The sequence below is a fragment of the Saccopteryx leptura genome, chromosome 3 (genome assembly GCF_036850995.1).
Source record: "Saccopteryx leptura isolate mSacLep1 chromosome 3, mSacLep1_pri_phased_curated, whole genome shotgun sequence".
NCBI lineage: Eukaryota > Metazoa > Chordata > Mammalia > Chiroptera > Emballonuridae > Saccopteryx > Saccopteryx leptura.
In genome coordinates, this window is record NC_089505.1 from 88,901,467 (window position 1) to 88,926,485 (window position 25,019).

The following is a 25,019-nucleotide window of genomic DNA, read 5'->3' on the forward strand; positions in this document are numbered from 1 at the left end:
TAATTATCAGACAATTTCTGATTTATATTGGTGTCACATGTATGCCAGTATTACTATGGCTGTTACCTACCTACATAGTTGAAGCAAATGCTAAATGTAATTTGAAATGTAATAAAATAGTTTCTTGGCCTTTGGCTAAGGTCCAAGTGAAACGTAATGAATCAGTAAAAATAGAGATGTAATTTTTACCCATCCAAGTTCACAGTTTGTAATTTCTCTCAGTCAGTCCACTCGGTTGACCATGGACCCCAGGTTAAGAACTCCAATATTAATGGCATACTAAGCAGTAATAATGATTTGTATTTGTAATCACTGCCATGGCAATAAATTCAGGACAGACATGTAAAGTTACCAAAGACACACACACACACACACACACACACACACACACACACACACTATTACAAAACAGTGAAGAGCATAACCCCATACACATTTGACCATACAATAAAATATTAACAGATTAGTGGTTTTAATGTTTAAATTTTGCTTATCTGAATATGTTTTAAATGTGTTATTTGTTTATCAAAAGAACAAATGCAGAAAGGAAAACACAGGAAAGAAATAAAAAGAAATGCCTATAACTAAATATTACAAAATACACCCATAGGGCAGAGGCAAAAAGCAGCAGACAAATTCAGGGAAGAGAACACAGAAATAAATGGACCACCACTAATCACTGTAGAAGTTGGGTTACAGAAACAATACTGAATACGGAATTGGAGATACATCAAAAGAGTATATGCCACAGCACTGAGCATCCATCCTAGCAGCTAGGAAATAACACAGGTAAAACACATGATAAAATCGATGGTCTCTTCAAACAACTAGCCTCCACCAATCACAATCTGAATGCCAAATACAATTTTTTTTCTTTCTTTTTTTCTGAAGTGAGAAGCGAGAAGGCAGACAGACTCCTGCGTGCGCCCAACTGGGATCCACCCAGCATGTCCACTAGGGGGCAATGCCCTGCCCATCTGGGGCATTGCTCTGTTGCAGCCAGAGCCATTCTAGCGCCTGAGGCGGAGGCCATGGAGCCATCCTCAGCGCCGGGCCAACTTTGCTCCAATGGAGACTTGGCTGAGGGAGGGGGAAAGAGACAGAGAGAAAGGAGAGGGGGAGGGGTGGAAAAGCAAATGATCGCTTCTTCTGTGTGCCCTGACCGGGAATCGAACCCAGGACTTCCACACACCAGACTGATGCTCTACTGCTAAGCCAACCAGCCAGGGCCTCAAATGCAATTTTTAAAAAGACTGCCCTCCATAATGCCAAAGATCTATTTTTTGGACAGTTGCTGCAGACTTCGAAAGCATTCTAGTTTGTCAGAAAGATAATCGAAGGTTTTTCTCCCTCAAAATGTCTTCTAGGCAGGACAGAGAGCAAACTGGAAATCAAGTTCCATCAACTAGCCAAAAAAATGAGGTATAAAATCCCTTGTAAGGAAGAAGCAGAGTCTCCTCAAGTCTGAGTGCTGCTAGAGTTAATTCTCAAATGCAAATTCCACGCAAACATCACTTTTCAGTTAAAGTATCCTGACAATATGAAAACACAACATACCAGGTGAGGCTTCCTTGTAACATTTCCCTCCCCTCTACTAAAGAGAAAATTATTATAATTATACAAAGTATAATTAACAGTCCCTCAATCAATTTGGTCATTGTACATTACCTTGTTTTATAATACCAGTACAACAGAATGTCAGGACAAGTAAAGTCTGAAAACTAAACACCACCTAACAATAGTAAGAACAAAAACTTGCCTTAGAGCCAACAATTTACTAAATGAAGCACAAGTTAAAAGTGTTAACAGAAAAGCTAAGAATGAAAAACACTGAAGAGATATTTAAAATTTGTATTATAAACTCACTCTATTTTCCTTGTTTAAAAGAAACTTACAGCCTTAATCAAAACCACTCCCCCCAATTCTTTATTATATCAGTCTCTACTGATGAACCGACAGTAAAACACTAGCACACCACCTGTCAAACAGCAACATCTGCCCAGCACACAAAGAAAGAGTGATGCCTGCAGCCTTCAAAGGGAATGTTTCCTTTTACAATTATTTTTACACACTAGACTACTACAATTCACACAGCATTAAAAGGTATTCCCTGCAAAGGCAACTGAACAAATTTAAGAGATGTGAGAAAATAAATTTAGGGGTTAAATGAGTGAACAAATATAGATTAGCTTTCATATGTAGGATATAGCATGCTGCCTAGTTAGTTTGAGCACATATTTAATGATGAATAATTTAAAAAAACATAAAGGACTGGATATTTAATACACACATAATGATAAAGCCATTATGTACGATTTTAATAAACTTGGTGAAGTAACTCAATTTCCAAGAAGTTTATCAATTTCTAAGCATTTTAAGCAGTAACTTAAAAGAACCAGGTAACTTACCTTCCCCCATCAATTTCATGGCACTTAAAAATTCCATTACAAAATTTATACTAATACAAACATACAAAGGAGTAGAAAAGAAAATCATATATTTTTACTTTCTCAAGAATTTAGGGTATTCAGATGTCTCCAAGGCAAAATTCATGCACATAAGTAGTTATTCTGGAGTATTTAAATGTTTTGGAAAAGGAAAAGAAATTACTCTTGTGCACATACATTTTAAAGTAACCAAAACACATAATAGACTGCTCCATCTTTAAATTCACAGACAATATTTTTAATTTTGGAAAGTCTGTTTTTCTCAGCTGGTGAAGCTGTCAGGATAAATAGAAGGCAGTATCTGGAAAGATGACAAACACATGGGTCAATGTCAAATAAAAGCCCATCTTTGTCAAAAGCGGAGCCAAGTTCCTACGTTTCAATTTAAATGATGTTATTCAACTCAAATACCACCATGCCACTTCAAATCAAAACTGTTTCCTTTTAAAAGAGCTTTTTTACAAAACTGATAGAGTATAACAGATTAAACAACTCTCTCAGCAATTTCCTCAGCTACTACAAAGCAAGGCGTCAATGTATAATTATAATAAAGGGAACATTTAACAATTAATTGAGCCAGCAAAAGCTAAACCTCCAGAGATTAGGAGTTCAAACGCTTGCTCGCTAAGCAAAAGGGCAGAGGATTTTTAACATAACTGCAGGAAATCTCAGTCCAATTAGACTCTAGGTAAATATAAATCTTGTTCCACTGTGATTGGGACTCTATTCGTCACAGTCCACCAGGCTGATGTGAGTACCCAGCTTGAAGACTGAAACAAAAGAACTGCTCCCACCCCGCACCCCCATCCCACTGTAGTTTCCAGTGATACCGTGTTAATCCAGTTCCTCTAGGTTCTGTGCTGAACGGAGAAGGTCTCCAGTCATCTTGCTTTTACAACCAACCAACCAACCAACCAACCAGACTCCCAAAAACGTATCATACAGCCATGAGGTAATAACAAACATTCTGAAGACAGTCAGGATACGTGCCAGTTTATAATAGCGACATCTCAACTAAGTCACTTTCCTCCTTCAGTATCTATTCAGATTCTACATAGAGGATATGTACAACACACTTTCAAAAAGAAAACAAATAAATGCATAGGATTTCAAAGTGACATCATTTGGGGTGGCAGCTGCTTCAAGGGTCTGGAGAAGATATACAGAATTAACGGGGTGGGAGATGTCATTCTATGACTCACAGAGTTTGCTAGGAAGCATAAAAAGTTACAACTGAATACATGGTTTCAACAATACAATCAAATAAAAATTATTTTTTAATTTAGCTGAACAACTCAAAACAAATTATATTTTAGAGTGCAGCATAAAATACTAGATGATAAAAGTATTTTAAGGATTTTAAGAACAGACAGAAGCAGAGGCTGAGGCAGAAGCCCACAGAGCAGAAGTACAGAGCACTGTGGCCTACAGGTCAGGCCTGACCCACTGTCTGTCTTTGTAAGGCCCATAAGCAAAAAATGATTCTTACATTTTTTTAAAGGGAGGGTAGAGGGAGGTATCTACCCTTGGCTCATAAAAATTGTATGAAATTAATAGTTTAGTGTCCATAAATAAAATTTTATTGGTAAACAGCCATGTCCACTCATTTATATCTTGTCTGTTGCTGCTTTTATGACAAGGGCAGAGTTGAGTAGATGTAACAGAAACCTAGCTTGCAGCAAAGTTGAAAATGTTTACTATATGGCCCTTCACAGAAAACGTTTGCTGGACACTGCTCTAGAAACATTCACTAAATAAGTAAAGCAGCTCAACTGATAATGCAAATTCTAAACCATAAAGACTATAATGTAAATAGGCTTTACTTGATAATGACATATTTGCTCCAAAACTTTCTGTTTATAAAGTGCTCAAGAATTTTTCTAGAAATTGTTATCAAGCATCCAGGCCTGAAGCATACAAAACAAGTCTGTCAGCCAATACCTTCACGAGGATAAAAGAGCGCCTCTAAAGTCATACCTCCAAGTTCCTGTCACATACATTATTGGGGCTAGCTTAGTTAATTTAGTCAATCTAGTTCAGGACGGGACATAGTCCTACACCTTTGCCCAAGAAACACGCCATCAGTGATGAGTGCACTTACTCACCTGAACAGGAGAGGAAACACCCCCGCTACCTGCCTTCTCTAGGTGCTCTCCTCTACCTGTCTCACCTCGTCTGGACTTCCCCACTCATTCCTCCTTTCACTGGTCCTGTCCCTCTTCTTGTGTGAAAACCACATGTGGAGACTGACCTGTGGTGGCACTGTGGATGGAGTGTCGACTTCTAATGCTAAGGTCGCAGGTTCAAAACCCTGGGCTTGCCCAGTCAAGGCACATACAAGAAGCAACTACTAGTACAAGCAGATGCTTCCTGCTCTTCCCTCCACCCCTTTCTCTCTCCTTCTCCTCTCTAAACACCAATACATAAGATCTTAAAAAACAAAACAAAACACATGCGGAACTTGACAGAGAGGACAAAATAAAATGAAAGCAGAACAGGTATGTTTGCTCTCCGTTATCTGTGAAAAGGACACTAACACGCCAGAATACAATCAATTCACAAAACAAACACATTGGGCTTCTAAGTCTTTTTATGAAACTACCTTGTACTAAGTATTAGTCGGCTCTTGATTACCGCATATCCTGCCTTCTATTTAAGCTTCATATAATGCTTTAAATAAACTAGATAGATGCAGGCTTCACTGTAGCTCACAACCCCACAAAAAACGGGCTCTCTATGTTTACCAGGACAGCCCAGAGAGGGTCTCAAACAGAAACGACTAAACTCAGTACCTGGTATGACCAAAAGAAAAGCTTTCTATCAACAATGGCAAACTGGAACCACAGCAAGTGGCAAGTCCATTCAGATTCAGACACACGCATGCACGTAACAGGGAATGCATCCTGGTCACTTGGAATGCATGATGATGACCCATCAGCATGCAGTCCTAAACAGCCAGAGCCCACTATAGTCAAGAGGAGCCACACTGACATCAGAGCAGACATCTAAGAGCAAAGTCTGCTCTCATAATAACTTTAGCCAGGAATTCCATGGGTTTTCCACACTATATTGAGGTATTTTTTGAGCATTTGCACAGGCAAAACAGCCTCCTAAAAAAAAAGCTTTGCCTGAGCCTACTCCTGTGACACAGAATAATTTTATGAGCTGTCACCATAGGCAGGCAAGCATTCCACTGAATATTTTAAATAGATGATACAGCCCTAAGAAAATGAAAGACTATAAGATCCCAAAAGGGTCAAAGAACTTCATCTTTGGAGAAGAAGTACATATTACCTTGGGATCACATCATGTTCAACACTGTAGAGCCAAAACTGAAACAATTTTAAAAGGGGTAGGGGTGGGGGGCAGGCAATCAACCACAAGGCAGTTGTGGGCTCTAGTGAATAGTAAAAAAATCAAATAATGCAAGGTCAGATGCCATCTCCTTTTGGAGTTTTGAAGATAAAGACAGTGACTATAATTATCTTCCTTTAGAAGGTACTTATCTTTTCAACCTAGGAACATTATAAATTAGGTAACCCCAATGAACTGGAGTGGTGTTTGTCTCCTTAAATTAACATGCACCTTTATTCCATGAAGATTTAGAAATAAATTTTAAAAAGATTCAAAAGTATAAAATTAACATTTTTAAGGACCAATTTAAAAAAATCAGGATATAATTGATATTTTTGTTCTTTCCAGAGTTAAAATAATTTGGCTTAGAACAACAGCCTTTTAACTCCAATTTTAAAAATTAACACTCTAGGACATTATTATGCCTGGCCCTTTCTAGAGAAGCCCCACATGTATGTGTATGTGACAGGTACTGTGATCCCTCCCCATTTTACCGATGAAGAAACAAAGGCACAGAGGCTGCCCTTAAATATCTCCCCTCCCCCATCCCCAACCCCCACAGTGAACCTGACTGGGCCACAATATACTACCTTTCTAATGGGAAAACTGAATTCAGACCAGCCGTCAGTACTGAAACCTCCATGAGTTAATGCACAGCACTGAAATAGCTAAGACATCTTTTAGATTTATCTCATACGTGGGTGTACCTTATATCATTTATAAGAAAAGTTAAAAACTTGGGAACGGTCTGACCAGGCGGTGGCGCAGTGGATAGAGTGTTGGACTGGGATGCCCAAAACCCAGGTTCGAGACCCCGAGGTCGCCAGCTTGAGCACAGGTTCATCTGGTTTGAGCAAAAGCTCACCAGCTTGGACCCAAGGTGGCTGGCTTGAGCAAGGGGTTACTCGGTCTGCTGAAGGCCCGCGGTCAAGGCACATATGAGAAAGCAATCAATGAACAACTAATGTGTCGCAATGCACAACGAAAAACTAATGACTGATGCTTCTCATCTCTCTGTTCCTGTCTGTCTGTCCCTGTCTATCCCTCTATCTCTCTCTCTGTCTGTTAAAAAAAAATAAAAGAACTTGGGAAGGTTTTATTAATAGATCCCTTAACAACAGAAATCAAATATTACTTTATCTAATAAGCAAGCCTAAATGTTGAAATACTTTATAAACAAAACTAATCATAATTCAAAAATCCCTTAAAAGTGATTGTCAGAATTTGTTTAATTTATAAAAGGGATAAGATTTGTGAGCTGAATTTAATTGAGCAGTATATTTTAATTTATAACTTGAACAAACTGAAGGCTTTTAAAATCAAAGTGGACTTTGGATTTGAACTTTGTATAATCTTTCTACATATAAAGCAAACCCTGAGGATCCTTCCCAAGAAAGTCCTTACATCAACCTCTCTGTATACATGTATTACTACTGCCCAATTCCTAAAGGAAGCACAGCTGAAATAATGCTATTCAATAGGCGAACCAGCCAAATCGGTGGTGGCACAGTGGACAGAGAGAGTGTCAACCTGGGACACTGAGGTCCCAGGTTCGAAATCCCAAGGCCACCAGCTTGAGAGCAGGCTCACCAGCTTGAGTGTGGGATCGTTGGCATGATCCCCATGGTCACTGACTTGAGCAAGGAGTCACTGGCTTCACTGGAGGCTCCCACCCACCCTGGTCAAGGCACATATGAGATGCAGTCAACTACAAATTGATGCTTCTCATCTCTCTAAATGAATGAATTAATAAGTTTTATCCTTGCCTATACTAATAAATATTTGGGAACAAATAAGGAAGTGCCTAGAAACTGTTCTAGATACCTGGAGTACATCAATGAGCTAAACAGAAAAAGACCCCTGATCCCTGGAGCAGGACCCGCAGGGGAAAGACACCAGAGAAATGGGAAGGGAGATCTTTAAAGCAAGTGTGAGACATTGGGGAGTCAGGGACGGGGAAAGGGAGGGTAGGAGGAGGTCCCAGTGGGGTCAAATGATGTCTGGAGTTGGAGACTGCCTGACTAGGAGGGGGGAAAGTGGAAGCCAGGAAACTGAGATGAGTAGATTTCCAAAGAGCTACATTCCTAGATTTCATGATTAATTGCCCATAAAAATAACTTCAAAAAATTACCATTTAACATGCCCCTGCCATTATCAACATTATCAAGGGTTATTTATAAATGGCCATATATAAGCATTCTAGTTTGCCTTGGAATACACAGTTTTGCAATACATTGTGGCTCACTGCTTCTCATGTAGACATTTCTGCTATACCACAAGATATATATTGCTGGGGAAAAACACATGTTGAGCAAATAATGTTCTCTTGATTACTCAAAACCTATGCAACTCTGAAATCAGATTACCTTTTCTTTTTTTAGCTGGGTTTTTATTTTTATTTTTTTATTTTTTTTTATTTTTTTACAGAGACAGAGAGAGTCAGAGAGAGTCAGAGAGAGGGATAGACAGGGACAGACAGACAGGAACAGAGAGATGAGAAGCATAATCATTAGTTTTTCGTTGCGCATTACAACACCTTAATTGTTCATTGATTGCTTTCTCATATGTGCCTTGACCGCAGGCCTTCAGCAGACTAAGTAACCCCTTGCTGGAGCCAGCGACCTTGGGCTCAAGCTGGTGAGCTTTTTGCTCAAACCAGATGAGCCCGTGCTCAAGCTGGCGACCTCAGGGTCTCGAACCTGGGTCTTCCTCATCCTAGTCTGATGCTCTATCCACTGCGCCACCGCCCGGTCAGGCCAGATTACTATTTTTTGAATAATCAATAATTATAACCTCAGAAATAAGAAAGCACAGGCAGCCACCCCAGAGTGGCTGAAGACTGCCTTATAAAGTATTGAAAATACATGAACACAACAACAGATGCTGCCTGCAGGCATCAAAACAATGCAGATTAACAGGGGGCTCTTGTGAATGTGAGCACAGCGGGCAAGGCATCCTGCCACAGTCAGTGCAGTGGGCTTCACCTCTCTACGGAAGGGACCCCAGGGTGCAGTGCTCATTTTTTATTTTGTTTGAAATAGAGACGAAAGGGTTCTTGCCAGTGCAACAGCCAAACTGCAGGTTTAAATTCTCACCTACATTTTCCTTTTCTGCTAAAACTTAATCAGCCCTACATTACACCATGTAATTACACATTATAATTCTCTCCCTATTCTCAGTCCTCTTCCTAGGAAAAGTTGCATATGAACCAGCACAAACTGTACACTCCACTGACACCATTCCTCTATTTACCTATCACATACACAGCAAAACAAAGTATTTATAAATATCCATATGTTATTACAAGTTCTTATCGGATCTAGTGCTAAGATGTGAGTCTCCTGATGAAGTAGTATAATATGGTGAACATGTGTTGTTTTTCTGGCCTTCTCATATCTATTTCCCCTAATGAATGTCTCCCTAATTTCATTGTGGGAAATTACCTTAGCCCCACCATGTGCAGTTTTAGGGGGAACAAGAAACCAAGGTTCCTGTCTTTTTTTATCCAAGACCCAGACATGCAGATCAAGCTCCGCCCACTGAATTTACTCTTCTGGTACTGAATGGAACTGAGTGATAAGGACTAGGACAAGAAAATGCTGAATGGCCCCCATTCCAGTAGTAGCACCCAAATGTAATGGCCAGTAGTTCCCACTGACCAAAACTCAGCACTGCCCTTAATCCAGGAAGCTTCCCACCCATTCTGTGAGTTGCTCTACTAACAACTTTCTTGTGTGTGATGTGGTCAGTGTTCTACAGCTTTCATTCAAAAAACTGTTAACATAATACGTTCATTTTTATTAGATCACAAAAACTATTTTCCTTTTCAGTTGCTGAGTTAAGGGTTCAAAACTCAGTAATCAGCATTAGTCTAAATATTCTGGAACAATTTACCTCTCTCCATTCAGCTAAATTCCTGTAACTGCTAGACTGCACCTTTTTATTTTTTTAATTTTTCCATTGATGTGTGTGTGTGTGTGTGTGTGAGAGAGAGAGAGAGAGAGAGAGAGAGAGAGAGGAGAAGAGAGAGAGAGAGGAGAGGGAGAAAGGCGCAGCGGAAAGGAAGAAAGGAGGGAGGACGGGAGGGAGGGAGGGAGGAAAAAGCCTCAACTCACTGTGCCACTTAGTTGTGCATTGTTCCATTTAGTTGTACACTCACTAGTTTCTTCCCATTTGTGCCGGGGATCGAACCCATGACCTGGATATGCTAGGATGGTGCTCTATCCACTGAAAACCCAGCCAGGGAAGCATTTATCTTTTTAACAAACATTCTGTGTATATTCAGTGTGTCCATAAAGTCATGGTGCACTTTTGACCGGTCACAGGAAAGCAACAAAAGACGATAGAAATGTGAAATCTGTACCAAATAAAAGGAAAACTCTCCCAGTTTCATACCTATTCAGTGCAATTTTATGTGGGCTCCATTTGTTGCCCTACACACATCCAAACAATAGTGAAGTTCTTGCCACACACGGGTAAGGACGTCTGGTGTAACAGAGTGAATTAACGTCTGTGATTCTCTGTTTCAAGTGATTAATGTCGTGGCGTTTTGTTATAAACGCACCGATATTCACGTTGCACTTTGGTCACGGATTCAAATTTAGCGAGCCACAGAACACACTGAACTTTCCTCTGTACCATCCAACATCTCAACTGGCATGGCTGTGGGCTGCTCCGCTGTATACATGGTGTTATGTCATCATCTGCACATGCGTACATGCTGCCACATCATCCTACAGAAACTAGGAGAATTTTCCTTTTATTTGGTGCAGATTTCACATTTCTATTGGATTTTGTTGCTTTCCTGTGACTGGTCAAAAGTGCACCATGACTTTACAGACACACTGAATACTTAGCAAGTGAGAGGTAAACAATTATCAAAAGCAGACAAGATATAATTAATTTTAGCAGAAGAAAAAAAAGAAAAAGCCAAGTATAGTTGACCCATGAACAACATGGGTTTGAACTGCATGGCTCCATTTACATGCAGATTTTTTTCAATAAATACAGTAAATGTGTTTTCTCTTCCTTACGACTTTTTTAATAACATTTTATTTTCTCTATTGTTAGAATGTAGTATATAACATATGAAATATGTGTTAATTGAGTACTGATGTTATCAGTAAAGCTTGTGGTCAACAGTAAACTATTAGTATTTAAGGTTTTGGACAGCCAAAAGTTATAAGCAGATTTTTTGACTAGGCAGGGGACAGGTCAGTACCCCTAACCACCAGGTTGTTCCAGGGTCAGCAGTCACTTGCATTTTGTAAGAAATAGGCCTACCCCTTCTTTTTCTTTAAAAATAGGTGTGTTTGTTTTGTGCATTATTTCAGAATTTTATCCAAATATCCATCCATTCTTTGCTTTCACCAATTCTCAAAGGACTGTGTCATCTTACAAACTAGCTATGTGACTTTGGCCTCTGAGCCTTTATTTCCTCACCTGAGTAATAGGCAAACAATGACTAGGTTGTACAGAGAATTATTTAAGGACTAGAAACAACACAATACAGGAAAAGGGCAGGTGCTTTAGAAACAGTAATTAGTTATCATCTACAGGCAGAGCTCATTCACTCTCTCATATCTGTTTATCTGCACCCAAGTTCACACTTCCCTTTGCAATCAGGCACGTCAGAAGTTCCAAATTGTCCCTAATTGGTGGAATTTCATTCTACCAGTGCCTTTTCCTCTTGTACAATATGTGCTATATTTCACATCGAAACTTCAAGCCATGAAAGCCTATCTCACTTTTCCCTTTAAAAGCGTGTTTTCTTTTTCCTCTTCTTTTTTTTTAATCTGCCTAAATTCCTGTCTACCATATATACTGACTAGTGTGCTGGAGTGTGAACCCTCTCAGCTCTCCAGGCAATGCACACATTTCTATTTGTATCTGAACTTGAAAAAGACTGGAAAGACTGCTCTAGATCAGTGACTCTCAAACTTGAATGTGTATTTAAATTACTTGGGAATCTTATTATAACTAAAATTCTGACTCACTAGATCTGGAACCGAGATCCTGCCTTCTTAACTAACTCCCATGGGATGCTAAGCTGCGCCAATACTCGAAGCAGCCAGCGTGTGTCCGGCGTTACCTGTTCCACTACACTTAATGAAATCAAGAAAGATACAGTTCATTCGTCAAATTTCCATCACTTTGCATTTTTTTGGCTAGAATAACATTAGAACAGCAGTTTCTCTTACTTCTTCTACCCTCATAAAGATATAAGTAGTAACTTATGTGCAGAAATTTTTTCTTTTGCCTATGCATACATAATACGAATAACTTCATAATACACACTAAAAGGCAATTATTTCTTGAGGTTCAGAAAAAGATAAAATTTCAACAGAAACAGAAAATATAAAAATTAATGTAATCCTCAACTAAAAGTATACTATAATATGCTAAAAAGAAAGAAGGAAATTTTCACAACTGTTCCAAGGACACACAACTGAGAGCTGAAGGGGTCACTAAAATTTGGCTCATTCAAACCTGAGTCTACCTAGCAACAGAGCTCTTCCCATCTAGTCTGAATTCCATTCCCTCAAAAAAATTGTATGTTAAATCCCCCCCCCCACCCCCGTAACTTAGAAGGTGACCTTCCTTGGGGGAAGGGTCACTGCAGAGATAACCAGTTAAATGAGGCGGGCCATAATCCAGTACAACTGGTGTCCTGAAGAATTCTGGACTGGAGAGAGGCACACAGAGGCTGCCATGTGCAGACTGCAGTTACGCCAGCACAAGTCAAACTACCAGGAGCGAGGAGAGACAGATCCTCCCCTAGTGCCTGCAGGGGGTGCACGGGCCTGCCCACGCCTGAACTGATACTAGCCCCTCAGTCAGTAGTACTCTATGTCAGCCTTAGCAAACTAATACAATGCCTCATTGGGCTCCCTCCCGAATAAAAGGTCTAAAGATGACTGTGCAGGCATGCAATTACATCACAGAAAGTCTGCTGTGCCAGGTGAACATTTTGGACTTGATCCAACTGGCAACAGGCATCCAGTGAAAGATTTTAAGCAGATCAGTACTGGGTTTATTAAGTTCAAATGAACTTGTAACATGGCAGACCGCTTCTATTCAGGCAGGGCCCAATGGTTCTGTTTGCCAGAGTTCACATTTCTTGTTACACAAAAATATTCTTGCCATCATCAGAAAAAGTTGCACCCCAACCCAGAAAAAGAATACCTTAAGACACCTGCATGTGCATGTCACATCCAACTAAAATTCTTCTAAATATAATATAAAAGACATGAATAAAAAGTTACAGATCAAATGAGCTTTTATTTCCCTCAAAATTTACGTGCTGTAATACCAAATGCCAATTTTGTTTTGCTTTATTTTAAAGAGAAAATGTTTGTCTGAGTAATTGCCATAGATAACCTTTCAATTATTCAGAGAATCAAGACTTTGAAACCAAATTCAGCCTCTGAACAGGTCAGAGACCAACCCCTCAGTAAAAAATCAGTAGCTAAACACAAGGTATACCATTTTGTTAATGTGTTGGTACCTCCCTTCCCTCTTTAAATAGGAACTTGAATCAAAGGAAAATTATCCATTAAGAAAATGGTTTCATGATTTTACTTTCTTTTTTAGTAAAATTTTTATTGAAGTATAATAATAGCACACATTCAAAAGAGTGCAAAGCATGATAATCGCTGACAAAGTAATCAAACTCAAGTAACCAGCACTGCCATCCCAAAACAAAACAGGACAGACCCCTGCAGGCACCCTTAGGCAAGCTTCCAGACACCAGCCCTGAGTGTAACTGCTATCCTGATTCCAAACACTAAAGATTAGCTTTGCCTTTTTAAAAACTTTATATAAAATGAACCACACAGTATTACACTCTTTTGTGTCCACTCAACATACTTGATTAACCAGTCTACTTTCAACTTCAATTTTGATTCAAATCAGATCCTCAGGTTTCTTTTTTTTTCTTTTTACAGAGATAGAGAGAGAGTCAGAGAGAGGGACAGATAGGGACAGACAGACAGGAACGGAGAGAGATGAGAAGCATTTCTCAGTTTTTCACTGCGCGTTGCAACATCTTAGTTGTTCATTGATTGCTTTCTCATATGTGCCTTGACCGTGGGGCTACAGCAGACCGAGTAACCCCATGCTTGAGCCAGTGACCTTGGGTCCAAGCCGGTGAGCTTTTTTGCTCAAACCAGCTGAGCCCGCGCTCAAGTCGGCAACCTCGGGGTCTCGAACCTGGGTCCTCCGCATCTCAGTTCGAAGCTCTACCCACTGCGCAACCGCCTGGTCAGGCAGGTTTCATTTTGTTTTAGATTTTTTCCAGCTTAAATTCCATACACATCAAGAGAAATTAATACCTCAATGTTCAATGTATAATCAATTCCAGGTCCTAGGTCCTTTTTCAGTTCAAGTTCCCAATTCCTAACAATAATGAGGAAATTTGGGGAATAAAAAGAAGAAATGTTTATTTCACTTAAGATTTCACAAACCAGAAACTTAAAAGTTGTCTTTTATATATAAAATGTATCTTCATATAAAATTTCACACTTTGTTCATAAAAGTAAAAGGAATACAGATAGACCAAACTAGAAAATCCTTAATCTTGATTCCACCACCCCTCATGAGATGGAGATTTCTGTTATTCTAGGAATAATATCTAGGGTAAACACTTCAGAGTCAAACAAAATTATTAGTTGATATGACAGAATGCAAGAAATGGAGAACCAGCTTAATAAGCACTTTTTAAAGAACATGTTTCTTTATCGAAAGAGCAAACAAAACCAATATACCAAAATGAAAAAATACCTCCTGATAATTTGAATTTTTTGACTGTTTACTGAGGTAAGGAATAAAGGAGACATAGTATCTCACCGAAAACAGTGGATACATTGTCGGAGGGAATGTAAATTGGCACAGCCACTATGGAACAGGTATAGAGGTTCCTCAAAAAAAGCAAACATGTAACTACTATGTGATCCTGCAACTTCCACTGGATGTATTGCTGAAGGAAATGAAATCACTATCAAGAGGTATCTGGACCCTGGTTTATTTTAGCATTATTTATAATAGCCAAGACACAGAAGCAACTTAAGTATTCACTGAGGGAAGAATGAATAAAAAAGAAATGTGGTTTGTATACAATGGAATATATTTAGCCATAAAGAAAGAAAAGTCCTGCCAGCTGCAACAACACGAATGAACCCAGAGGGCATTCTGCTGAGTGAAAAAGTTAGACAGGAAAAGACAAACACTGTATGATCTCATTTATATCTGGAATCTAAAAAAATAAAAATCAAACTCATAAAAACAGAAAACAGATCAGTGGGGGGAGGGGGCACTGAAGGGTACAAACTTCCAGTTATAAAATGAATAAATTCTAGGGACATACTGCATGGTGACGGTAATTAATAATACTGCACTGTATATCTGAAGGTCACCAGAGTAGGTTTTAAAAAGTCCTCACCACAAAACTGTACCTGTGTGAGCTCATGGATGCTTGTGGCAATTATTTTGCAATATATGCATATATAAAATCACTATATCTTAATGTTATATATGAATTATATCTCAATAAAGCTGGGGGAGGGAAGATAGTGGAAAGAAATTAATATGCTAGCCACAGCAAACTTTAAAAATCAGTATGCTATGCTGGCCCTGGCCGTTTGGCTCAGTGGTAGAGCGTCAGCCTGGCATGTGGAAGTCCCGGGTTCAATTATAGGCCAGGGCACACAGGAGAAGTACCCATCTGCTTCTCCACCCCTCCCCCTCTCCTTTCTCTCTGTCTCTCTCATCCCCTCCTGCAGCTAAGGCTCCACTGGAGCAAATTTGGCCCCTGGCCCCGATGATGGCTCCATGGCCTCCACCTCAGGTGCTAGAATGGCTCTGGGTTGCAACGAACAACGCCCCAGAAGGGCAGTACATCGCCCCCTGGTGGGCGTACTGGATGGATCCAGGTCAGGAGCATGTGGGAGTCTGTCTCTCTCGCCTTCCTGCTTCTCACTTCAGAAAAATACAAAAATAATAATAATAATAAATAAATAATAAAAATCAGTATGCTATGCTAAAGAAGCCCAAAAGGGCACTCTGACTGCACACAGCTGTGTAATAAAATCAATTTATTACTGTGACAGTCATCTCACAAGTAGATAATGGCTGATAGACAAAGAAGCTAGACTAGACACGGGCAATATCTAATAGAGCCCCACCAAGTTTCTGCTTTTTTTTATTTTAGAACAAGCCTGTTAAATCATTCACTGGGAAATAAATTATTCAAAATAGACTGCCAGAGCATTATTCTAATTTTGACATCATTAATCAGTCAATTTATTTTTGAAAGGTTTTCAGAAATTTATTTATTCAACAAATGTTATGGGATGCACACTATGTGTACACTATTGTCATAGATGCCAGGAATATAATGAAAAGGCAAAAAGAGAATTGCTGCTTTTATGGAGGAGATATTAATCTTAAAACAGTAACAGAAAAAAGTATGACCCTGAAATGGAAGAGCTGAAGAAAGGATAAGGATTGCGTCAGTGTGCCTGTATGTTGGGGGAGGGGGGCGCGACACACGTCTCCAGCCTGTGGAAACATCAAGTACAAAGGCCCTTCGGCAAAAGGCAATATGGGCAGTATAACTAAAAGTCCATTATGCTGAGCTCCTATGAACAAAAAAAGAACTCCAGAGATAAGGAACTGGGCCAGAAAAACGGCTTGTGACAAACAGGAGGTTAAACCTTAGCTAGTGATAAATTCTAAATACCCAATTTGTCAGTAAAATCTCATTCTTCTCAGAGCAAATAATCTCATTACAGACCTATTCCCCTAGGATAAGAAGTACAGTTATGTAATAGTTTATTTTTATCCTCACGTTATCACTCACTGCTGGGATCATTTGTAATGACATTTCGGATGGTACCTATAATTTACACTTAATCTGAGTATTAAAACTAATTTGAAAGAGTACAAAGCAAAAGGTAAAATCTGTACTTTATACCCTAAAGAAACAAATGAGCATTAAAGAGTCACCATTCAACAATAATATACTGAAATAATCCCTATGAGGTCCCATAGAATTCCCACCTAAACATTAAGATACAACTAAGCATACTAAATCTCTGCAACTAGGTGAGACTAATGGTTTTCCAACACTAACAAAAATATTATTGCAGTACTCTGCACCAAAAAGCAAAAGATCAGGATGGAAGACAAAGGAAAGGAAAAAAAATTTAGCCCCATCAGGGATCTATTCACAGTACCCATCTAATTGTTTAGTTTAGGTAAACCTAAAGAATAGGCAATATTTTAACCACCCTCCCTCTAGAAAGAAGCTTTTTTGAGAAGGCAACCAAGTCGTTTAGCTTCAATTGTAGCCCCCTAAAAAAAGCAACCACTGAGGAGATCAAAATCAGTCTCATTACCAAAGGGTCAAGCACCCACTGGAACTGGCAGGGTGTAGACCCCAGGCCACAACATCAACATCTCGCCCGCCCCCTACAAACACAAGGAGCCCCTTGCACAAAGTGGTCATGCTCTGAATGACTCAGAAAACTTTCAAACAATTTTTGGTTCCTGTAGATCCTTTATAACAATGTATTTAGCATCCAAAGAGAACTATCTCATCCACATTTCAGAAGGGTCCTCAGTTCTTCCCAAAACACTTTGTAAATAAGCCTTTAGCGACCTCCCTCCACAGACTCTTCGAAACATCAAGCAGGAAGGACTTCCTATCATCCTATGGAAGGTACAATATCAATGTGCCACAGTTCCCAAACTAGTTTTCTCAAAACTGGTTTTTCTAAAAGAGATATTCAGAAGAAACAGGGTGCCATAGTTCCATAAATGGAGAAAAGGGCAGGGTGGTTTTTTCACTGTTCAAGCGCTTTCTTCAATTGCAGGATTTCTCCGAGCCATGGATTATGACAGCCCTCATGAGAGGGGCACTGTGTACAGCATTTCCCACATATATTTGACTACAAACGTGGGGGAAAGATCACCGCTGACATAGCAGTAATGTTCCATTGAGAAAGGCTGGCATTCACTGTACAAGGAAGCTGGCCTTCTGAAAATGATTCCAATGATCCCATTTCCACATTGAATTATTCTATATACAAAGAAAAGAATAACAAGATCTTACTCCAAGTTACCATACTATAATTTACATCTAAAGGAGTTAATGTATTCTGTTCCTTTCTCATGATCTAGAACTAAATAAGTCCATAGCAAGCAAGCATTTTGTGGTAACTCTATATAACAAGACAGTTTTTGGTGACTAGGAAATTATTATTGTCCAACATCTAAGTCTAAACCAAAGACACTGACAGTATGAGAATCTACACATTATTAAATCTATACAGCAGAGGCCTAATTTCTCTACAACCTCAACTTTGATCATTTTACATTACATAATCTTCTAAGTTCACCACCAACCAAGAAATTGTCATTGTGAATACAAGTTTATCTGTATAAGTTCTAATATTGATCATTTCAAAATTCAATTTCTGTATGGCAGGTGACGGGTGGGGATCGGGTACTGTATGGAGGAGTTCAGAACAATTCCAGTACTCCTCAGTAACACAATGGTACTAGGTTAATGACACAACAATCTTTTCTTCTCCTTTTCCTGGAAAAACATCAAACTGGGAGGCTTTTTTTTTTTAATTTTATTTTTATTTTTATTTATTCATTTGAGAGGAGGAAGGGGAGGAAAGGGGGAGGAGCAGGAAGCATCAATTCCCATATGTGCCTTGACCAGGCAGGCCCTCGGCGTTTCCAGGTCAACGCTTTATCCACTGCGCCACCACAGGTCAGGCCCTGGGAGGCTTTTAATGTTAATTTCAGTTCCTATGAAATTCACATCATTCCTCAGAACTATTAAGTAATGCCAACAAAATGATTTTTAGATAGTTTAACTGACTTCTATAAGAAAAGTTTTTTAAGAGAACAAGAGACACAGGAAGGGAGAGAGATGAGAAGCATCAACTGTTGCAACACCTTAGTTGTTCATTGATTGCTTCTTATATGTGCCTTGATTGCTTCTTATATGTGGGGGTGGGGCCTCCAGCTGAGCCAGTGACCCCTTGCACAAGCCAGCAACATTGGGCTTCAAGCCAGCTCCTCTGGGTCATGTCTATGATCCCACGCTCAAGCCACTGGGCCCCCACTCAAACCCAAGACCTCAGGGTTTTGAACCTGGATCCCCAGTGTCCCAGGTCGATGCTCTATCCACTATGCCACCACCTGGTCAGGCAAGACAAGTATTTTAATACACACAATACATCAAATGAAAAACAAAGGTTTTGCTAGTGGTCAACAGGTTCCGAATCACTTGTCTCCCTGCATCTCACCTGAAAACAGATCTGTCCTTTCTCTGAACAGTGCTATAAACCTCAGTCCACTAAATGAACATAGTGCATTTTCTGAAAAACAAAGAAGGTTACTTGGTTTCATCTATTAGCACTGATCAGAGAGCCCAAACTCAACTCTTTAGAAAACAAGCTCCCAATGTAAAATTTCCTGTTTCCAAGCTTCTTAAGGTTTACTTGTGCCACCAGAGGCACTACATGCTAGTCTGTGTGAGAGGTCAGAAGATGAAACTGCTGTGCAGAGGATGAAGGGGAGCAGCAGCCTGAGAAACACGGGAGAGGTGACAAGTGCACAGGCCAGGGCAGAAGACCGTGTTGAGGCAGATACAGCAAAAGGTAAGGAAATCTGCCTGGTCCATGGCGGCGCAGTGGATAGAGCATTAATCTGGAACACTGAGGTCGCCGGTTCTAAACCCTGGGCTTGCTGGGTGGAGGCACATACAAGAAACAATCAACAAACAACTAAACTGAAGCAACTATGAGATACTTCTTGCTACCAACACCCCCAACCCTCTCTCCTCTCTCTGCAAAATCATTAAAATAAAGTATTTTTTTTTATTTTATTTTTTATTTTTATTCATTTTAGAGAGGAGAGGGAGAGACAGAGAGAGAGAAGGGGGGGAGGAGCTGGAAGCATCAACTCCCATATGTGCCTTGACCAGGCAAGCCCAGGGTTTCAAACCAGCAACCTCAGCATTTCCAGGTCGACGCTTTATCCACTGCGCCACCACAGGTCAAGCCTTTTTTTTTTTTTTTTTTAAAGTAAGTAAATCCTACTGGCCCAAAGTGCGTAAATGCGCTCACAACCTTGAATCTGTCCACCCACACTACCTTCTACCCTCTGAGTGCCGTGCCTGCCTCGACAGGTGAAAACACACCTGAATGAAGGTGTTTCCCCTCCACAAACACTGTAAAGACCCAAATGTAATGCCTCTCACCTCCTGGTCTGTAGACGACATCATCCTCAGTGATGTAAGATGTTATCTCGCCAGTGTCTGTCCTTTCATAACGAGATTTTTTTTTCGGTGGCTTCTTTTTGTTCTTCTTCGTGGACTCCTCAGTGGTGGCACTATTGTTGTCATTGTCCTCATCTTCACTGTGATCACTCTCAGCATAATTTTTGGCTCCTCCTTCCAAGGTACAGCTCCGGCGTGGCCTTGAGTTCTCACTCTCTCTTGCTTTGTCTCTTTTCTCTCTCTCTCGGTCCCGGTCTCGGTCCCGGTCCTTCTCTTTGTCTTTGTCCTTGTCTTTGTCAGCGGTCATGATTCGCCACGTGCCTTCTTCTGTCCTCTCACGGCTAGGCCTCCGTGAAAGGTAGACAGTAAGCCTGGGCTTCAGTCTTCTGAATTTCTTACTCAATTCCAGGGAAAATCTAACCACTCCAACAACCCCAACGTTTCAAAAATGCTAGAAGAAAAAAAGAAATTGGTTTTACTTTCTCATTTCCTCACATTTATTTCCTGAAATAATGTCTGTTGAATGAAACTCTTACTCATGCTTCAGCCCTAAAAACTTCTCACAAGCCATTAAAAGAAAAAAAGGTACAAGTGATTTTAGAAATTTAATTATACATAGCTTTGGCCTCAGCTAGCATCTGGTTTGGGATTTTCAACAACAATAATGAAAAATGTCTGAATGCATAATATGAACTACACTTTCTGTACACCCATTGTTTTCTTCTTTTTAAGGAAAAGGTATACGTTGGTAGACAACATATAATGGGTACAATTATACAAAAAGCACTTCAGAGCCCTTAAATCAATTTATAAGGGAAAGAATCTATTGAAAAAAATTATTTCCACCAAAAAATAATAATAATTTGCACAGCCTTGGAAAACGTCTCAGATGTCTCACTGTTATTATCTTCTGAAGACTCTTTCTAGCCATTTCTCTAAATCTCCACAGCTCTTCCCAACAATAAATATAAGAGTGGCCCAAACAAAAGTAACAACTCCAAAGCAAGATTCTTTTTGCCTTCGATTATAATTGTTCTTATCTTCTAGGTCTACTATTCTACTTATTTTCTAAGAAAAATGACTTCTCTAAAGATATGTTATCTCTACCTTAACCAAACAGAACAGCCTTCTATCTTTAGGGAATAATAGCTGGTTTTAACATTCTTCCAAATGTTCACTATTAATAGCTTCCCTAATAAACTCCTCCCTAGCACTAAACCCAACAAGTGTGAAGTTAAGAGTTTAAAATGAGAAGAGTGAATACCAAACTCCAACCCAACACAACTCTAATAAAAATTTCACAGGAAGGAGAAAACTGCTTATAAGTCAGTTTTGGAACACACATACTACTATTCATTTATCTTTTGCAATCCTCTAACATCTTCTCCAATCTCATCTAATAGGTTCAACAATCTGTACCGAATACTATCAATGTGTCAGGTGTTAGCAACTGAAGATACAGTGAGGGAAAACTCACAGTCCTTGCCCTCAGTGCTCTAATGGAAAAAGAGAGAACAAACTGATCTATGAGAACCACCTGTTTTTCATGTTACTATGGCCAGATAATAACATATGTAAACAACTAAAAGATTGGTCCTTTTTCCTTTGACAACAAACAACAAATTAGTTTGCAATTATGCCTCAGAAGCAGAGGGAATTCTAATTGGTCATAGCAAACCATAAAAATTATCATATACATACTTTCTCCAAAGCTCAGAGGTCAAACAGGATACCAGAAAAAGACTTCCCCCTTACACTTTAAATGCCTACACTTTAGGCATTCAGGAAAACAAAAACTGTTAATAACAACCTTTGGGAGACAGACCAGTGAAGAAGCAATAATGCTGATAACCTAACCAAAGTCAGAAAGATGAAAGCATATAGCACAAACTGAGATTACTTCCTTCTATACAGGAAATATGCTTTCAGATAGGTTTTCAATTTTCTAAACATATTTCAAGAAAATGGAAAATTATTCTAATGCCTACAAAACTTCTGCCTAGATGAATCATCTGTTAAACAGACAGTAATAAACTCCCAAGTCCCTGTAAGCCACTGGTATTAGCAACTGAAAATACAAAAGAGACATATTACTTTCTCCATCAGGCTTAAGCATAGAGCATGAACAAGCCAATCATGCAAGAAAGAAAACTACCGGCTGACACAGTTGTTAAAACATCCCTCTGGCACTAAAAACGTACCCAGGTCAGCAGAGAGCCAAAGAGAGCAAGCAGCTTAGACTGATAACCTCTCGGGCAGAACAGACAGACTTCTGATAAATTTAAGAAAAAAAGATCATTCTCCCTAGGGTAAACAAGATAATTGCTCCAGAAAATTGTGTAAGAATATTGTTTTAGCACCCCAAAAGGAAGAAATAAGTCCAAACTGTGCATTCAACACTAATCCCTAAAAAAATCATACACTGTTTCTATTTACAAAGAAATCAGAGTTGTTTCTGCCAAGAGTGTACAAGAAAGAAAAATTCAACAATAGAGAAGACATCAACAAAATGTCTGTGTGTGTCCCAACTTTCAGATAACTAAGAGCACTGATAAGCCAAAGCAAAAGTCAATGCAAATACCATTTACATTTTACTCTATGTAATTCAGTGGGGTTATAACAATTTTTCTCTCTGCATTTCCTATAGAATTATAATTTTTCTGGGCCTCATTATCTAATGACCAAGATACAATATTAATGTGATATTTGAGAAAAGGGATCCAGGAGAAAACAGATGGCACTGAAAAGGGTAGTTTTCACTTCAATTTACTGGAAATGACCTACAAAGTAGACAATACAGTAACATCTTTTTAACAACAAGGAGTTTACAGATCCTTGCCAAAATCCCATTGGATCCTTTCTCTCAACAAGTCACCATGCCCACTTCGCAGACCACAGGAGGAAAGCTAAAGGGGTCAACTGCACATAGCCACACAGCCAATGATTCTAAGGCGATTCTTCCAAAGGTGAACACCATCTGACTTGATTACAACCTGTTACTCAGATTATAATCTATGATGGCATAGTCACCATCTCTTCGGAGGTGCCAACTTCTCCCACACTGATAATTTGGACAGATTTAAGGAAATACATTCACTTTACCCTCTACGCCCAAAAGACAACAGTATTTTCCAGTAAGAAAGTCAAAAATATTGAACTATCTCTGTAGATCCACAGTTCAAACCAGTTAAACAGGAAACAGAGTATTAGCTACTTTAATTAACAATTAAAGGAAGAGCTAATCCAGAACACGTTTAGGAGATATTAATTGAATTGTCAACAATTGAATGTCTACTGTGTGCTAGTTACTGCTCTAAGTGTAAGGGAAACAACAGAGAACCAGAGACAAACTTCCCTGCCCTGTGGAGCTGATTTCTGGGCAGGGAAGAAAGACCATGACAAAAGGATAATGGTGTGCACTTAAAGCCTTAGATAGGTTCTTGGACCTCTGGCAAAACGCATGTAACAAAACCAATTTTTCCACAGACTAACTGATATAAATGAGTTAAGTTTCTACAGAATCTCATCAACACTCTAATAACAAAATAACACTGAATGGAAGGACTTTATTCAAGGTCTCTATCTCTCCCCCACACACACACAAGTGCACATGTGCACACACAAAAGTAGATGCATAGTTGTTTGTATGAAAAATACAATTAATAAATAATAATACAACAATAAATTGTCTTGTGTACTCACCACTGGGCATATATATTACATGACAAGATCTTAAATGGAGAAATCAACAGAAACAGGGAGTGTGGGAGGACTGCAATGTTAAGTGATGGTCAGGGAACCATTCACTGAGATGGCTTTGCCCCTGAGTAAGAGAAACAGAGTAGACGCCATCAGAATATGTGAAGGGAGACTATTCTAGCAGAAGGAAAAGCAGGTGCAAATGTCCAGAGGCAGGAGCTAGCCAGGCACACTCAAGACAAAGGAGGCTAGAGGGGCTGGAGTGGCGCCAGAGGAGGGAGAGCAGTCAGAGATGAGTTCACACAGGTAAAGGAGAGTCTCTGGCCTTTATTTACTCAAGTGTCATGAAGTGACTAGAATGATAGATACTTCAGCCACTTCAGGGATCCGAGTATCAGAGAAAGACATGACCTGCCTTCTGTTTAAGATGACTCTGGCTGTTGAACAACAACCTGAAGGGATGCAGTGTGAAGACTGGTGAAGGAGGAGGCTCATGTGAATAACCCAGGTAAAAGGTGATAGTAGCCGGGATGGGCCAGGTGGTAGCAGGAGAGAAGGAGAGACATTTTATTTTCTAATTTCCTTTTTTTTTTCATTTTTCTGAAGCTGGAAACAGGGAGAGACAGTCAGACAGACTCCCGCATGCGCCCGACCGGGATCCACCCGGCACGCCCACCAGGGGCGACGCTCTGCCCACCAGGGGGCGATGCTCTGCCCATCCTGGGCGTCGCCACATTGCGACCAGAGCCACTCCAGCGCCTGGGGCAGAGGCCAAGGAGCCATCCCCAGCGCCCGGGCCATCTTTGCTCCAATGGAGCCTTGGCTGCGGGAGGGGAAGAGAGAGACAGAGAGGAAAGCGCGGCGGAGGGGTGGAGAAGCAAATGGGCGCTTCTCCTGTGTGCCCTGGCCGGGAATCGAACCCGGGTCCTCCGCACGCTAGGCCGACGCTCTACCGCTGAGCCAACCGGCCAGGGCTATTTTCTAATTTCTAATATGAGTTAAACAGCATGTGCACGCAAACTGGGAGGTGCTTTGTGAACAAAGACATGAAGAATGACTCCACACAGTTTGCCATGAGCAACTGACTGGATGAGGCTGACTTCCGAGTTTGGGAAAGGGATGAGGAACTCAGGTATAAACATGTTAATTTTGAGAAGCCAGTAAAACCACATAAAGACTTTATTTAAGTAGGCAGAGGTCCAGGCTATAAATAAACATTTAGT

General features: G+C 39.9%; 1 protein-coding gene across 4 annotated transcripts in view; it reads right to left on the reverse strand.

Moving 5' to 3' along the window:
- The window catches only part of RERE (arginine-glutamic acid dipeptide repeats), a 422,789-nt gene that overhangs the window by 240,561 nt on the left and 157,209 nt on the right, over positions 1 to 25,019 (reverse strand). For all 4 annotated transcript variants that reach the window (XM_066374961.1, XM_066374958.1, XM_066374959.1 and 1 more), the window contains exon 2: positions 20,080 to 20,548. In XM_066374961.1, coding sequence (XP_066231058.1) covers positions 20,080 to 20,404 — 325 coding nt within the window. In that variant the 5' untranslated portion in view covers positions 20,405 to 20,548. The remainder of the gene's footprint in view (positions 1 to 20,079; positions 20,549 to 25,019) is intronic.